Source organism: Triturus cristatus, chromosome 1_2 (assembly GCF_964204655.1).
Source record: "Triturus cristatus chromosome 1_2, aTriCri1.1, whole genome shotgun sequence".
In the NCBI taxonomy this organism is placed as follows: domain Eukaryota; kingdom Metazoa; phylum Chordata; class Amphibia; order Caudata; family Salamandridae; genus Triturus; species Triturus cristatus.
The window spans coordinates 681,383,124-681,401,646 of record NC_140580.1 but is presented as its reverse complement, the minus strand read 5'-3'; the positions used below and the strand labels follow the sequence as shown (position 1 = coordinate 681,401,646).

The 18,523-nt window shown below is 43.7% G+C and overlaps 1 protein-coding gene across 1 annotated transcript in view; it reads right to left on the bottom strand.

Annotated features, from left to right (window-relative positions):
* The window catches only part of NRG3 (neuregulin 3), a 1,803,861-nt gene extending 1,785,914 nt beyond the window's left edge, over positions 1–17,947 (bottom strand). Inside the window, exon 1 of the mRNA XM_085608548.1 lies at positions 16,515–17,947. Within this exon, the coding sequence (XP_085464674.1) occupies positions 16,515–17,241 (727 nt within the window). The 5' untranslated portion in view covers positions 17,242–17,947. The remainder of the gene's footprint in view (positions 1–16,514) is intronic.
* Positions 17,948–18,523: the final 576 nt, after the last annotated feature.

Below are 18,523 nucleotides of genomic sequence, written 5' to 3'. Positions count from 1 at the left end.
CAGAATTTTGCTTTAATGAATGCTGCTATTCGTTACACATATCTTTGTGTAAACGCAGAAGCATGTATCTGTCAAAGCATTTCTATTGCATATTATGTATTTAACTACACTAGCCAAGTTCTTTGTGAAAGCAACTTAAGACTCATAGAAAGCATACTTTTTAAAATGTAATGGAAGGCTCAGGAATGTCCTTGGAGATAAAGTGGTTATGCTTAAAGTTTGTCAATTAAAAGGTGCACCGTGGGGGTGGCGGTCAAAATTAGTCCTTCACACCTCTACATCCAAGTTTGCCTAGAAAGGTAGATGATGTGATTGTGTCATGTGCTTTGAGTAAAATCAAGTGAGTGAAAGATTGATAACAGTATATTTAGCATCATTCTATACACCTTATTTGTCAATGAAAACCACTGTATGTTAAAGTAGCTGTGGCCCATAACTAGAAGCCTGTGAGCATACTTGCTTCAATGATACTAATGAATTCCATGTATCTGCTCAATTTGTCCAACCAGTAAACCCAGATGTAGGCCACTGTCAAACCAAGAAAGCGAGACATCAAAGTGATGACTACAGTTCAGGTGGATAGGGATTAAAGAAAAAGGCATGCCCAACCTTGTGCTGGCAGTGATGACCATAATGGCATGTTTAATTTAAGGTTTGGTTCATATTTTTCAGGTGTAAGTGCCCTCTAGTGTGAAAGTTGATGAGCAGGACTTTCCTCCTCATGTCTGGAGAGAATGTAAATATTCTTTAAGATCTAACGGATTCTCTTTAGGTCTGCATGCTAGAATCTCCTTTTCTATAAACTCACAGATGCATTTGTTTAGTGTCAGGTACGGCTATGGGGCCGTTTACATGTGCAGAGATTTACATGTGGTAATTCCACATCCTCAGAGTTAGAGATGCAGAGGGTCCCAGAAATACTGTATATTAAAGGTTAATTCCTCAGATTCCCACAAAAATTTGGAAACTGATGCATGTGGTCTGTAAACTGTTGTTTCTTATGACTAGATTGTGAAGATGGCCATTTAATTTGTAAAGTCCTCAATACGAAGCACAGGCAGTGACTTTCTTCTGCGCAAAAAACATACATCTCCTTTAGGAGTCAATTTGTAAGTATGATTTAGAGGAGGGATATGCTCTTCAGGTATTACTTCAAGAGGTGAGCATGTCTTGGATCTAAGGTACAAGTTCAGGTCTTGATTGTTGCTAAAATAAGTTGACATCTATTTCAGTATAGTATAATTCAAGCTAATAATGTGGATTGAATTGGTAATAGTAGGAATACAATGCTCTTTAAAAGGCAATTGTTCTAAGGAGGTTGGCATGGTGGTAACTCCCTGCACCATGATACCTTTGATCTTTTGGTGGACAAGAAACTAGATTTCCTGTTTATTACAGAGACGTGGCTGGATGAGTTCTCTAATCCAACCATTGCACTGGCAATTCCAACTGGCTATAAAATATCTCGAGTGGACATATTAAAAGGGAGGGGAGGAGGGATGGCTATCAAATATAGAGATGAGTGGTCCCTTCAACAGGCTGTTTCAACACTTGGAGGAGATTGCAAAGCTCTGGATTTTAGTATCAATGTTTTGCTTCATTTTACACTTGGGGGATCCTTGATCTATAGACCTCCGGATCCAGCGAGTGTGTTTCTCAAAGCTCTGGGAGAAGTTATTGTTCCCCGAGCTTTTCAATTTACCCATTATATCAATCTTGGTGATTTAAATCTCCATTTTGACCCGCCAGCTTCGAAGGACACTCTTGAAATATCAGACATATAGTCCCTTGCTCAGCTCACCCAATGGGTTGGCCTTCCGACGCACTCAGGAGGCCACATCTTAGACCCCATCTGTACAAATGTTTCTATTGCAGTTGAATCTCCCACTCCGGTGTCTTGGTCAGATCATTTTCTGACATATTTCTCTTGGGTTCTGCCAGACGGTGACCTTTTGTCACGGTCTGAGCATGAGCCTGTGTTTTCTAAAATTGACCCGTCGCTATTCAGCCAAGCCTTGGGGTCCACCAGATCCCCTCTTGCCAATGATCTTGCAGAGGGGCTTGCTGGGTTCACAAGCTGGATCTCCAACACTGTTGATCTCATAGCCCCAGCTACTCGACATAGGCACTCTAGAGACTCCCCTTCTAAACCCTGTTTTCTCCTGAGCTGAGGATATTGAAGCAGGAGTGTAAGAAACTAGAGAGAATCTGGTGTAAAGGTTACCGTCCTGAGGATAAACTTATGCTGAGAAATAAGCAAAAAACCTATTATATGGCTGTAGCACAGGCTAAAAGCTATTACTATGAGAATAGAATGCCTGCAGCCAAGAATAACTCTAAGAAAATATTTTCTATAGTTCAAAGTTTCCTGGCCCCCGAAGCACAATTCCATCTTCTGGCGTGTGGTGTGAAGAACTCTCCATGTTTTTCATGGGGAAAATTCGCACTATACAGGCGTCCTGTACTTCCAGCAATAAAGAATGTGGTGCCCTCCTGGCCGGAGGATCCCTATCGGCCCCTCCCTGTCACTCACTGGCCGCATTTACCCCCATTGAACTTCCCAGTTCCCTTAAAATCTTAAGGGGTCTGAAACCAGGATTCCCTTTGGACCCGTGCGCTGCCAGACTTCTGGCTGACGTGGCGGATACTGTTAATCCTGAAGTCAATAGACTTATTACCATGTCCTTTGAGGAAGCTCTTATCCCGGCCATGTGGAAGCAGGCCAAGATCCTTCCTCTTTTGAAAAACCTTCACTCTATGCTCTCTGCCCATCAAACTATAGACCAATTTCCCTATTTCCCAGTATGGCCAAGGTTTGTGAGAAAGTGGTCATCAGACAGTTGACCGACTATGTAGAAAGTTCAGGCCTTCTCCACCCTGCCCAGTCGGGCTTTAGGGCCTCATTTAGCACTGAATCGGCCCTGGTGGAAATTTCCAAAGCCATCAGAGACTGTTTGGATGTCGGCGGGAGGGCTGCCTTGGTTTTGCTGGACCTCTCGGCGGCATTCAATTTGGTTCCTCACGCATTGCTGCTCTCCCGACTGGCGGATTAGGCGTATCAGCAAGCCTTGGGGCTGGCTCAAATCCTCTTTGGAGGATCGGACCCAGCAGGTATGACTCCCACCTTTTTCCTCATCACCGAAGGAAGTGACCACAAGTGTTCCACAGGGCTCCTCTCTGAGTCCTCTTCTTTTTAATATTTATGTTACTCCTTTGGTTCAGTTGGCAGAGGACTTGGGGGTGAAGATAATCACTTATGCCGACGATATCAAGCTCCTGTTCACATTGGAAAAAAATGAAGGCTCTATTTTGGCCGCCAAACACTGCCTGACCGCAGTCTTTCGTTGGTTGGCAGAGGCTTAATTGAAATGCAACAAGGAGAAATCAGAAATCCTCTTATTTGGCGACTTTCCCTCTCGGTTTAGGGAAACACTCTGGCCCTCCGACTCAGTATTGCCTGCCTCATCAGGGAACCATGTTAAGAATTTAGGGGTTTGGTTCGAGGAGAATCTCTGATTCTCGACCCAGATCAAGAAGCTGGCAGGTGCTTGCTTCAGTTTCTTAAAAATCCTCGGGAACTTTCTTCCCCTTCTCCCTCAGAAAGCTAAGGAGACGGTGACTCGAGCCCTCATTCTCTCTCGGGTAGATTACGCCAACCCTTTATATGCTGGCATCCCGAGCTACCTACTAAATAAATTGCAAATGGTGCAGAACGCGGTGGCCAGGCTTCTCTTGAACATACCTGCCAGATGTAGCATGAGACAACACCTACGCGCCTTACACTGGCTGCCTATGGCTGAGAGGGTCAGATTTAAGATCCTAGTTATCGCCCACCGAGCTCTGTATGCCACAGGGCCAGGTTATCTTCAGAAACGGTTTTCCTTCTACACCCCTGTAAGAGACCTGCGTTCCTCTACTCAACTTCTGGCTCAAGTCCCGCGTTTCCGCTTGCAAAGGATGGGCGGCAGCTCTCTGGCCGTGAAGGCCACTCTGGCCTGGAATGATCTGCCCTTTGCGCTCCGGTGCATTCATGACCCGAATCTATTCAAGAAGAAGCTGAAAACTCACCTATTTCTCTAATCTTGGCTATAGGCTCCTCTTCATTCTCTCAAGGCTCGCGCTGGGACACTCTTGCAGTATCTGTGTGCGTTAGAAATGAAAATAACATAACATAACACCATGTCCTCGAATTCTTTACGCAGTGACACTTAAGGACATCCTCTACCCCACAGCAAGCCTCATCCAGGGCATGAAGAAATATGATCACTTCATCCTTATCCTGATAAAACTTCACTGGGTCTCCTTGCTGGCTCGCACCATCCTCAAAACCAGCAGCATCATTTAAAAAGCCATCACGACCAGTTCCCCACTTATCGTGGAGACAAATTCATCATCTATATTGGTTTTATTCACACCTACAGCCAGGGCTTCATCAAACTGCAGACTAAAAGTGTAAAAAAGATGGCAAGGTGGCAGGCCATTTCCATCCATTCACCCAGAATATCTGAAACAACATCAGGACTGCCCCAGTGCTGCTCCAATTTAGAAAAGAGTTGAAAATGCTCCCCTTTGAAGAACACTGCAGCGCAAAAAAGAACACTCCATCACAATGCATTAAACATCCAGAAACCAGTGACCTCTCCTATTACTCATAGACTTATGCTTTCCTTTGACCTTGTATAGTGCTCTGCAGCCTTTTGGCTAGGTTTGCGCTATAGAAATACCACATACATACATATATAAATAATTACATACATATTCCCATTAATGACTGTTGCCTAACTGCAGTTTTAGGGTCCGATTTTGATATCGGTAGACCAGTTACCCCAGGTTGACATTCCTCAATTTAATTACACATGCACAAGGCATGGACATGCACCCAGAGTCTACTCCTCAGTTTCAGCACAGAAATTCTTCCTGCTCCAATCAGAAGGAATGCCTGTGAGGCAACAAACCTGGAATCATCACTCCGCTTCTCAAAAAAGGGCCAGGCATTCTTTTACATTGCATTTTAGTCCCTACTCCATGCCTATAATCAAGAAATAGTGTGGTGCAGTGGGGACATTATGAATGGAATTGGTGATTCCTGCCCTGGTAACTCTACCGGCCATGCACCGCACCACTCATAAGTTTCACCCCAGCGGTTAAAAAACTGTTGCTCTCTTGAATTAGCCTTCTGGGCTGCTTTAGATTTACCTATGACAAAAGTGGAGGCACACACGTTGTCATACAGTATTGCTCAAATGCAAATGAGCAATGAGGTAGAAACAAAAATGAGTTATGGCTTCAAATTGTCTCTAGCAGCTGGACTCCATACAGTAACGTTTGTGCAGAGATAGACAGCAAAGAGTCTTATGAAGAATACAGTAAAACCTACAGAAAGAGCAATGTACTCTTGAAACTTCCAGAGAAAATTACTGCTGAAAAAGGGAAACATCTTGGTGTGGATTAAGGTGAAGAGAATTTGACAACGGCAAGAAGTACACCACATCCTGGTATTTTACTTATTGGTAATGTGCCATCCAACTGATGTTGGTGATCAGAGTATAATATTAAGTTTCCTTTAAACATTATGAATCAGAGCTTCTTGTATCTCTATAATTTGACATGAAATGCCTTATCTTTACTGTCTCTTCTAGAGAGAGCATGTTACAGATACTGAAAGTAGACTAATGAACCAAATACATCCCAATCTATGTAGTCGTCTCTACTCAATTAAACAATCTGACTTATGATCAACATTTTTTCTTTAACACAAATTCTCGAACGTAGCACCATCAACACACTCTTCTACCCATGGAAGATGGGGGCCCATGGATTATGTTTGTCAACTCGCCATACATTGCTCCTGTACTCCTTTGTGGTGAGACATCCCACTCATCAGTAGCACAATACATTTCTTCATTTGATTTTTTGTGTTAGTTACTTTTGATTGCCTGCACCCAGAAAGAGTATCTGTCATGCCTGAGACAACCACCAATAAGTTGCCCATTGATGTTGAGCCAACTTGTGTACTAGAGGCGACTGTATTTCTCCTCATCTGTCTACAGTGGTGAAAGTCAGCAAATATATGAGCTGGACTTTAAGCAACAAGCTCTGTGTGTGTACTAGTATGCTTTTTGGAAGGTGTGGCGCAGCGGCCAGGGTGCCTGACTTGGACTACGGGGTTCACGGTTCGATCCCCGGCGCAGGCGGCAGGTTAGCCCAGCGCCATGTGACTCTGGGCAATAGCTCGCTTAATCTTCCCGAGGGCCCCCAGCGCCGGGACACCACTTCGGAGGTAGCTGTGCGCTTTACAAATACAGGTATTTCATTTTCATTTTTTTAGGGATTGAAAGAGCTTTTCCTGTCCCCGTCTCGATAAACTTCCTCTGAGACTCCCCGCCTGGACAGATTTACCACCTTTAGCTCAAAACTATGCTTCAAATGTATTTTATTATGTACTCTATACCACAGCTAATATGTCTGAGCAGCCTCGCAGATGAATTGGTTGGAAAATTCGGAACCATTCAAATTGTTCTGAACCATAATAAGTGAGGAAACATGCACCTTCGGCTTAAGGAAAAACGAATAGCAGATGTATCTGTGAGTGATATCGTTTTTGGTACACAATATCCCAAGAAGTAACAAGCATCAAACATCAAATAGGTGACAAAACATGTTCGCCCTTTAGAATGGCACTACATTTTTAGTTTTTTTTTTAATTATGGAAGGAAACAAACAGCATGAGGAATACAATGGTCTATTCACATACACTTTTGATACTGCAAACCTGGGCTAATTAATGTAGTTCTTCTTTAACTAAACAAAACGAGGACCTGATGGTCAAACATAAGATTTATAATAGGTGTGGAGACTACACACCAGTGTGGTTTTGTGTGTCTTAACTTCAAAAAGATACATCAAGACAATAAATTCATACAGCCTCCATTAGCACATGTTTTTACAGCCTTCCCCATCCTGCTCATTCAGACGCCTGAGAAGCAATAACTCCCTATTGCTGGAAGTTCCCAAGTGTAAATCTCCATTGGCAAGTAAACAAATCTTCTCTGGGGCAGCAATTACTGCATGGAATTCTCTATCTAATGAAGTAAAAAATATCACATCAATTATTTGATCTTTGGAGTCAGTTCAAACCGATCTGTTCTAACAATTCCTGACCCAATGATAACCATATGCCATTAGAGACTGCCTCGATACAGATTAAACTGGCCAGCTTTCCTCTCTGTTATCTGTGTACTATCCAAGAAAGAATTTGCATGGTTTATTGATGTATGAACTCTAATATCATATATGCTTGATAGTTTATCTCTCCTTTCTTAATCCCAATGTAACCCTTCCCATCAGTGCACTGTTATTCGTAAAGTGTCCTAGGTCTTTGTTGCTCTAAATAAATACTTAATTAAATAAAGGAAATTACGATGACATCAATTGGTGGTGCCCAAACATATATCTGGGCCTTCCTTCAAACCTTTCTAAATTGTTTGCAGTTCTATGGGTTCTGACCTTGTGTATAAAATGGGAATTAGCCTAGCCTAACTGGACAAGGAGTTTTCCATCAGAACTGCAAATTACCTTTTTTGGATAAAATGACTGTACCTCCATTCCCCACTTCATATTTATGGTTGCCATTCCTGCAGCCAAAATCTGAGTTTCATATCCGTGAATCTGCCTGCGGTTCGGATTTCTAGGCATCTCATTGCCAAATATCTAACTGCGGCCTATTCAGAGATCCTTTAATGCTATCCTGAGTTGTATGTCTCAAGGGGCAATGGAGGTTGAGGGGGTCGAAAATACCCTTACACAGAACTGGGCAAACAAGACTTATGTTTGTGGATCTCAGGACAATGAAAGGTTAAAATAGAGAAAACCTGATTTTCACATGAGCTTAGCATTTGATCATGAAAAAAATTTTGAATACAAAATGGCAATTTCTTGGCCAGCCAGAATCTTTTATCAACAATAAGTACTGTGTCGGCAAATGCATGGATATGTTAATCTCTCCATGCCCAAACGGCTGGTAAAGCAGGTGAAAATTGTATTCTGTCTATGCCTAGGGCATGAGGCTTTAATCCAATGGCCCATGCATAAACTGATCATTGACTCAAATAGGCCCATGCAGAACCTCAATCTTACATTAATTGCCCGTTCCACAGAAATATAGTGCATATTAGTACCTATTTAGCCATACAGGAAGCAGTGTCTCCCAACAACCACACTGAAATGTACGTGAATATCCCCCTTCTCACCCATGTTCAAGCATCAATTAAAGGGTCCACTGCACCTTTGCCCAAAGTTGTGCACACGCCCACAGTAATTCCTAGACTAGAACCACTTTATGTACAGAGATCACTTTTAAGTCCATCTTATGATGCAGGATATTGAAGACCAATCTCAGAATTGCATTAAAAATTCCCTTCTTGAACTATACCGGCTTAATTAGAGATTTGTTTGAAAAGTTCTATCAGTGCAAAACTTCAGAACTGAATCAAGTGCTGTATTGAGCTGTAACATTGCACCTCCCAATCACTGTATCGAGAGCACCAACCTTGCACAGACTGGGTGATGCAGAGAGAGTTCTACTAATAAGCAAAATGATTATATTACCAAGACAGCTGCCAATGTATAATGTGGAGTGCACGTCAAGTACACCAGCAAAACACAGCTTGACCACTGAGGTAAGAGTTTGGCCACTGGACCAAGTCCCCTTTTATTGTGAAACATGACATGAGTTTGAAAACTTTACCATGCACAGCCCAAGCACTGCAGCACCAGTTACACGACATAAAACAGTCAAGTGCTCCATTAGTGCACAACATGAGATGTAGATCAAGAACAATAAACCTGCAGATTGAACATTGCAGTGAGTTTGGCCAATGCACAACCTAAGAATTACCTTAAGAGCTCCATCATTTTACAACCTGACGTGCATGAAGATCGTCGACCATGCACAACCTATGCATTGCATCAAAAAACTCTTATTCATGCACAAACTGATAAATACCCCAAAACACTGACAATCATAATGCCTGTCTAAGATCAAGACGTGTGCCAAATAGTATCTTAATGGGTAATCTCAATAACCTATTAGTATTGCCCTCTGCCTTGACACAAATATATTTTCACATTTCCTTAAACCAAAAGTGGGGACTAATGCTAAATATTATGGCATCACATGCCAGCTCAACATCTTGTAAGTGTTGCAATGGTGTTCGAGGCCGATAGTCCCATGGAATTCTGTAATGTTCTAAACAATGCTTCTAAGTCTTAGAATGACTCAGCCACTAAATCAAAACACCTCAACTTTCCCATCCCCTGGTTCTTCCTTAGGAATACTATTTTCAGCTTTCTCTGCATGTAAAGAGACAGAAGCCATTTTTGGTTTCATTATCCATTACACCAGGGATTGGATTATACAACTGCATGATCCTGGCTGTCAATTTGGTTTCTCAAAAGGCATTATGGGTATAGTGCACATCAAGTCTTTTGATTCATATCATAGCCGCCCTATCGACAATCAAAGAGACAAATCAGTTCAACGCTTATGTCTTACTGTCTAAATCTTAATCAAGGTATTTAGGTACCACATACAGCTCACATTCACAACCTCAATCGAGAGGTCCATAATTGCCTGACCAGAGCTTTTCTACAAGATTCTACATGAATGTTGCAGCCCGTTACTCAGGTAGTGAGACTGTATCGGTGGGCGACATCGTAGTGCTGTGCTACCTTGATGCCAAGTGTTCCTTAGGCCCCCCACTACCAACTCTGCTTCTGATTTCAAAAAAGGCGGAGCGTGGTCACAAGAGCCCATGTGTCTGCATCGTGTCCAGAGTGGGGAGTAGTAGAATGCTTTAAAGGCCAGGTTCCTAAGGGGCCACTTCCTTGAGCATCCATTATCATCAGAATTACCAAAATATTGTTTCTAATAGTAACAGAATATTCCTGTATTGATCATGTCAATTTCCTTAGCAGAAGTTATAGGTATGTATAAGTAGACGATGTACATCATTGGCTACTTAGTGAATATGGTCAGTGACTTCATGCAAGACCAACCTGGGCCTTTCATCACAAGCGGAACCCACACCAGAACAACAAGTCTTGAAACGAAAGGTCTATTCAAAGCCAGTCTGAGCGATATATCCGGTGCTGGATGTACGTCCTACTTGGGTCTTTCATTAACACCCCTCTTAGTGTTCATTGTGGGGTTTTCCCATGCTATTCAGCCATCGCCATTGTATTATGGACGTAAAACAGTCATCTTGAGGTAGGATCAGCATATCTTATATTGTGTACAGGATAATAAGGCTAGTGTTAGTAAAAAAGGTCAAACAGAAGAAGTGTATCAAATAGCATACCCAAGGCAAAGAGAGACTTTTTACGTTGAGTGAGAGCAAGTTCTGCAGCTCCAGTATCAAGCCTGACCATAAATGATCATCAAAACTGTAAGCAACAACTTATATTTTTCTCAGAATTATATTCTCACATTTTGTTCTCTTGTAACTACTGGCCTCTTGGAGTGCTAGGCACGACCTCAACAACTCTAATAAGGACTTCAAAAATCCTAGCTCAGTTCCCAGAGAGCTTTCAGATAACAAGCACTACTCATCATATGTCACCACAGATTTCAAATGTTCTTTGTACAAGAAAGAGAATATAGTTTAGACACAATTGACTAGTTTCAGTGATCATGTTGTGGTGTTCTGCACTAGCTAGAGTACCATGGTAGGGCAAAAATTGATTTACTCATTTGGTGTTTCCTTCAGCCTCAAATCCTAATTCTGATCTTTGCACAAATGGACCATCCAGATCCACGTCCTGTATTGTAATGCTTGACATTTTGAGATGGAATTGAGGGCGTGTGGTGAAGCAAACAATCTACATATGATCACCCACATTCTACACCGTAGATGCTTGTCCATCAAATCAGCTGTTGCTGTGTCCTGTGCAGAAAAGGTTTTGGTGCTCTGGATCACCACTGAGTTCTGAAATTTGCATTTCTTCTATAATGTGAAAACTGCTCTGTAAAGTTTTAAGAATGTTTGACATATTTTAATAATAGCACGCAAATGTTTGCACAGTAGAATCAGATAAATTGATTGAATCCCATTGAGACCTGTCTAAAATCAGATGGCCAGGCATACCCTGGACTACGAAAGTCACTCAGTCTAGTTGGCAGAAAAAGACAGCCCATGCATAAACAACGTGGCTCAATAGAAGCCTAGAAAATTGACATAGTACACACTGTTTAGGAAATCCATTATTGTCTAAACACTTAACATAAATAGTATACACAAAAACGTCACACATCTATCCCAGCTCCTATCATGAAGGGAACTGTTGCGGGGACTCAGCCAGGGTTCAGAGAAAAAATAGCATTGGATCGATGAGTAGAAGAAATGTAATAACAAAAAAGAGAGTTCCAATAGTGGGCCACTAGGAATTTTAGTCAAAACAACTCATAGCTCTAACAAACTGGTGGTAGAGGCACTGAAGCCTGCCTATACCCTAGCAAGCATTGGCTCCTATGGCTAGCACCTGAAGGCACTACTGTATGACCAGCAATGAAAAGGTAGCATTGATTCACCTGCTCGGATACACCATATCCAGGCCATAAAAAAGGCCATCACCGATTGAAAATGACATCTTTGGAAAGATTTTATTGTATGATTTCAATTATCAATTTATTCCGTTACCATTCAATTGTAGTTTGTATGCGATGTAAATATCATCTTGTAAGGGTCTCATCATAGAACTGATCCTTAAAGTTAGATCTAAATATTCTACACATTTTCATTGAGAGTTTATGTCTGTAGACACAAGTTGGGATTATCATCCTAAGAAATTAGGGTTTCCAGTGAGTAAAAACACATCGCAGGGGTGTCGGGCTCTCATGTTTCTTAATGTGACAAAAACTGCTGGTGAAGTAAGATGAATTGTTGATCCTTGAGTTCTGGTTCTTGGGCAGCAATGCTGTATTCACTGACTGATGTGTGGAAAAGGTAATCATTCCCTTGGTGACAAATCTGAGATCAGTAGAGATCATTTGAAGGGTATGAAACAAGAAATGGAGCCCTTTAACCAAAGAGTATGTCCATAGATTAGAAGCATTGATCCGTACAATGTCTATTTTTGGTCAAAATGAAGTTATTGGAACCTTTCTCGGAAAGCTGTTGACCACCATCTAAACACACACATCTCCACGGGTCATTAAGGGAGTAGGGGCCATATGTATGAACACATTTTCCCATAGACACAGAATGGGTAAAACCCTTTGATACATATGGGCCCAGGTCTTTATTCTTCTTTAAATCTCTCAGCTAGCTGGATCAGTAAAGATTTGTAGGTTTGTGTTCTACTTCTGGACCGTGTTCAATATTTAACAACTGAGTTGCCAACAATATTTATGGTTTCATTTTCACGCTTACAACCTTTACCCATGAGGCTTTGGAATGGTGCCTGCGTATATGAAACACCATTTATGCGTGGTTTACCTTATTAAGAAAATATGAGGGGGAGTCCGCATATACATTTTAATTGCCAGCTGCAAATCAGACAGTCATACTAACAGTGAACTGAATCTGCAAATGAGAAGACAAACCTATTGTGATAAAAATGTAATCCAACATGAATTATCCAACTAAACTAAATGTGTCATTCATGTGAAAGTTCATTACAATCTATGATTACTTTTTAGTATATCTTGAAATTTTTTGCAGATCCCCCCATAAAGATGAAGAAAAATAGAAAAGACCACCAAGACACACACAAAATAAAAGACTCATTAAATTCCTATGAATATACAATTTCGAAAAGAAGGCCATTTTCGAGGACAGCCCATCACCATAAATCACAACATAGTTTCTAATGAAGAAGGAACACGCCTTCTCTGCTCATATTGAATTTCAGTCACTGTTATATATGAATCGTTGTGGCAAAGCTACCCATGAAAAAATGTAAACGTGGGTGGCTTTGGGGCGACATAGCACTTTAATTAGAACCCCTAATGCACACAGCAGGAATCAAACAGTCATCACTTGCATGTCAACGCATGCAAGAATACCGGACGTCCTTCGACTGCAGGCGCCTGAAAAAAAATGCTGCATGTGCTCAGTAAAAAAAAAAAAAAAAGCTTTCAATTGGATTTCAGAAGTTATTGATCTGGTGTTCTGTAACACATCTTATAGCGAATTATGCCTCGGTGCAGCCTTTCAGTGCGAAGCTTTCTAAGATCAGGGCAGTATTTTTAACGTAGGAGAAAAGGCAATTTACCTATTGCGGACGATGCTTATATATGGAAAATACATCCTTTCATTAGCAACAGAAAATTCCTGAAATTGGTTAAATTAACCATTTTGATTTTCACCCTGTCACAGCATGCGAAGCAGCAAACCACGGCAGAAAATAGCTTCAGACGTGTTTAATCATTTTTCTTCAAAACATGCACTGAGTAAGCCACTAACATGTCAAAAGAGTCATTTGGAGAGAACAGCGAATCCTACAAAAAACCTTGTGATGAACTGTTAAGAAAAAAAATGAGTATGTTCATTGTCCAGCGATCATTGCTCTGAAGTGCATAACAGAAAACACAAAATAAGTAAATGTGTTAAAATTTGAGCACAGTATACGAGGGGAGAAATAATTGCCATTATATTTGCAGAAACAATATCGTCTATTATGATAATCTGCATGTTTTTATTATTATTGTAAAAAAAAGCAATGTTCAATTTCAAAAAGAGCTCCCTTGTATGTATATCAAATATATCTACACTCGAAATGTGTATCCCTGAAAAATGAGCGCAGGGGTGTCCGTTCCCATTGTGTCAAGTGGAATTTAAGATTTTGAGTGTCTGATATTGAACCAGGATTCGAAAACTATTCTTCAGCAATAGTCTTAGGCCGTGTGGAGGCCACAGAGAGTGACTTCACGTGCCCTCCGTAGTTCAAGGCACGCGCCTCGTGTGCTCGCTCACAAGGTACACGCAGAAGGCAGACATAGATTGCCGGTGACAATTAACGGTGTCTCCAAACTGCAGCAACGAGAGAGAGGGTGGGAGGGAGATAAATAGAGAGAGAGTGGAAAATAGAGGAGGAAGATAGACAGGGGTTGCTAAGAGAGAGAGAGAGAGAGGAGGAAATGGGGGAGGGGGGCGAGAGAAGGAGGTGTGAGAAAGACTGCGAAGTGAGGCTGGGAGAAAGAGTTCGAGCTAGAGAGAGTAGGGATTGCAAGAGAGGGAGAAAGAAGAGGCTGACAGAGAGTACGAGAGCGAGAAAGATAAAGAGAGAGCGGGGTGCAGAAAACGAGGAGCGATTGAGAGGAAATGGAATGAAAAAGGCGAGACAGTGAGGGGGGGCTTAGAAAACGAGAAAGAGAGGGAGAACGCAGGAGAGAAACAGGGCGAGAACGAGGGAGAAATAGGGCCAGCCTGGCACCAGATTAACGGCATCAACCGTGCACAGCTGTGTTTAAAAAAAATGTCACATGCCCCACAAATGCAAATCCCTTTTCCTCGTGTAATCTATTTAATCGCGCCCTAATGGTAATCGGCAGTTGTTCTGCCATCCCCGTTTGATCACCGACTGACGGACATGCCTTTACATTGCACACCGTCCTCCACTTATATGAATATGTATACATTCAACACACACATACTGAGGCGTGACGAACATGCAAAATGTTCCTGGGACACAACCTGCCCGCTCTTATACATGCCATGTTTTTTTCTCCCAGTTGTGGGATACAGAGCTAGCAGACATTAACAAGTATTGCCGGTAGAGTCCACGTTCAAGGGCTTCCAGAGTGCATTGGGACAAATTCAAAGATAGAGCCATAGCGAACAGAAGAAAATATATATATAAAAAAATACATGATTAAAAAACACGAGGCCTGCCAGTTCCCATTCACTCAGCTTTTAGATGAGCCTCGGTGTGAGAAAACAGAATCCTAGGTAGGTTGGCAAAATTGGCGGTTGCGACACTCCCAGGAGGGCGCGCTATTTCTGTCAGTGGAGCAGCCAATGAAATGGACGTCCCACGCACCCAACTCTCCACGAGAACAGGCGCGAGGGGCTTTGGAGCAAAACCCCCTCGTCAAATAACAGCCCTGGACAACCGCTAGTGAGGCGAGTTATTGCCTTGTTTGCTATTGTACTGGCAGTTTTTTTTTTACTAATTTACTGGCTTGACAGTCTCCTAACACTGCAGCATCACGAATACCGTAGAAGACAAGATTTATTGGTTTGTTCAGCAAAAACAATTACAAACATTGAGCCTTTTGACCCATGTATACGGTATATCTATATTGAAACACACACATACATACATACACACACATGCACCACGCACAATTACATTCACTCCACTTTCACTTGACATGAGCTATTGCTATTGCATTCACCATGCACCCCGTGCAAAACAGGGATCAGAACTAAATAAAGCGACTCTGCCTTAACCTCGCACTGATTTATAGCCCAAGAGACAGGGGTCTTCACCAACCGCAGAGGGTACATTTATGAGGCATTTTTTTTAGCACGGTAATGGGGGGAGTTGTTGTAAGTGAGCGTTTCAGAAAACAAGACCCTTGCCACATTCCCAGTTCCAAGGTAAGCCTCTGTCCTAGATAACCTTCAGCGGTTGCAGCACACCCAGCCGCGAGGCGACCAGTACATTAGGCAGGGCGTCTGATTGTGCCGAGTACAGAGCTGCATAATGCGCAGAGCTTGCCTGCCATTCAACCCGAGCAGAAAGGAGGAACGGCCTTCTACATACACCTCATTTGCGCATCCATGGGGCTCATCTTATAAAATAATGACAGTGGCCTGGAAGGGAACCGTGGGCCCTTGGGCAAGGGAGGAAAATGCCCACCCCCACCCTCCAGGACCGGGCCGGCAAGCAATAGCCACAATTTGAGTAAACTAGCCCACCCTTCCCCTACCTCCCGGTGCCACTGCGCCTGCTGCACAATTGATAGCTCCGCCCCTGCGTTAATATTCAAAGATACACTTTCTAAAACGCCCATATATGTACATATGGAAAACTGTCAGTACTGTGTACAGCAACGCTTAACCAGGTGGGCTGTTTAGAGATTACCAACAGCTTCATTCAGTAAAGGTTTTACATTTTCATTTACGAAAACAATATTTCAGTGCTTTCTTCCAGAGACTCAGCATTGTTCTGTCCACTCCCAATACCCGTGAAGCAAGGTTTGGAGTCTCTGATACTGAAGATCACATCATTTCACCTCCAGAGTCATATGTTAGCACCTGCCTGAGACACTAGGAACTTCTCATTTACCAAAAATAGGGTTAATCCTTGGAATGTAGCCTCCAACTGGGAATTTACTGACTTGAACACGTATTTCATCTGGTAAATGAACGAGTATTCACAAGATAAAGTGATATCAATGCCATATTGGCACAACCACACCCCCTTAATGGTTTCCTCCCACACTGCAATTGTGTTTGGTTGACTTCAGCTTTAGCCATGTACAAATAACCCAATGCAGCTGTACTTACGGAATTTAGGAAAGGCGGTGGTAGCTGGTGTGGTAGTGGAGTCTGGGAAACGGGGTAGGGTCCAGGATGGAGTGGAGTCGTGGAGGTAAATGGTGGTGGAGGAGGTAGTGTGTGCAGCAGTGGGCCAAGTGGGCACCGTCTGGGTGGTGTGGGCCCCCGGTAGGGGACTGGACACCAAAGTGGAGGTTCTGAAGTGGCCAGTTGTAGATATCATGGTAGGGGGAGATGCAGTGTGCCGCAAGGTGGTGGTCCTGGGGCTGGATTTGGCAGGGTTCCGGGCCCCTGGCAAGCGCCCTGGTGCCCGCGTGGTAGTGGTCAAGCGGGTACTGATCTGATTGGGGGTCCTGGTAATAATGGCGGTGGCAGCAGTGGTGGTGGTGGTGTCCGGGACCTTTGGGAGTGAGCTGGACTTGGATTCCTTAGAAAGGAATATGGGGTCCTGCCCGATGCCCTTGGAATCCATCAGATCGGTGGGAACATAATCCTTGACGGAGCCCACCACAATCCATTTGAGCAGCATCAGGCTCAGCCCCAGTCCAATGAATCCGATCAGGAGGGGCACCACACAGAGCCATGTCTGCTGCCGGTTCCACACAATGCAGTCGCTGCAGCGCACCTCCCTGGGGTTCTGTGCCTCGTCCTGCTCCTCTGGTGGGTTACCCCCTGCCGCCTCATCAGCTGCTGCTGGACGCACAGGAGGGGAAGTGGAGGGAGCCCCTTCACTCATCCTGCACGCCTTTCAGCCCCCCCAAAAGGCATCGGTCTCCAGAAGCCCAAGGACCAGCATCAACACAACAAAAACACCCCAAAAATCCGTCAAATCAGGAATTCAGCAGCACATTTTATTGGGGACAGGACATCCCTGGGCCCCAAAAGCGTCGCCCTTCCATGCAAAGCTCTGCATGGGTTGCTGAATCAGCTAGAACACGCGCCCCATCCTCAGCTTTCACATTCCGAACAGCCTGGACTCCCCCTTCACATCTTCTTCCTCGTTTTCCCTTTCTTCTCTTCCTCGTGAATGATAAAAGAGCCTCCTGGCTTTACAACGCACATCCTTTATCCAGACCCAGAAAAGGTCCACATTCCAGCACAGGGTAGCCTTTTCCCCCGTATATCCCTTTTGCCTTTTTCCTAGTGACAGAAAAGATGCACCAGCATTCCTCGGCTGCTTCTCCGAGAGGCGACGGAGCAGCAAAATGCACCTGTTATTCAGCAACCCTAGCATCCAACCCTTGGTCGGCACTTTAAAAGACAGACCAATCCGGAAGCAGAGGGGAGACACACGCACACGCAGCTCTCTCCAACGGCAGCCGCGGCAGTCAACAGAACCAGTGATAAAACTCGAACCAGCGACGTTTTCACCTCACAAAAGGGGCCGCGGCGCAAACCCGGACCCGGCAGCACAGGCCATCCCAGGCAGGGGCTGCGCGGCTCCCATTGACTCCCTCCTCAGAGCTCCCGGCTTCTGCCCAGGGAGAGACAGCAGGCTGGCTCCGGGAGAGGCGGTGGCACCTCCCCCTACAGCCTAATGGTGGTTTCTTAATGCGCACAAGATAAATAAATGATCCGAGCGAGTCCCCCAGGAGGGGCTTGGAGACCTGCGCCTTTTAACAGGTTTCCGAGCACGCTTGGCTATGCTACTGCAATGGGGTCACGATAGGCTTCGGTGGCTTCTTCACGAGGTGCCTCTGAGGAAAGGAGGGGCTTGGGGGTACTTTCATGAGAGCCACTGACAGCCTTGGCTCAGATTGCTCGCCACAGCATCAAGCGGAGCGCGGTCCACATACCTGCTTCGAATTGGAATTGATGTCAATGCCTAAGCGATGTATGTCGTGATAATTTACCAAAGTAGTAGCTGCTGGACGTTTCGGGCTGCAAGCAAACCTCATGCCTTCACTTGCAGAAATTCACTCATTACGGATGGAATCCTCGCACTGCTCCCGCAAATATCATTCGCCCAAAGTTCTCTGGTTTTCTCAGCGGATCGACCCACTCACACTCACCTTAAC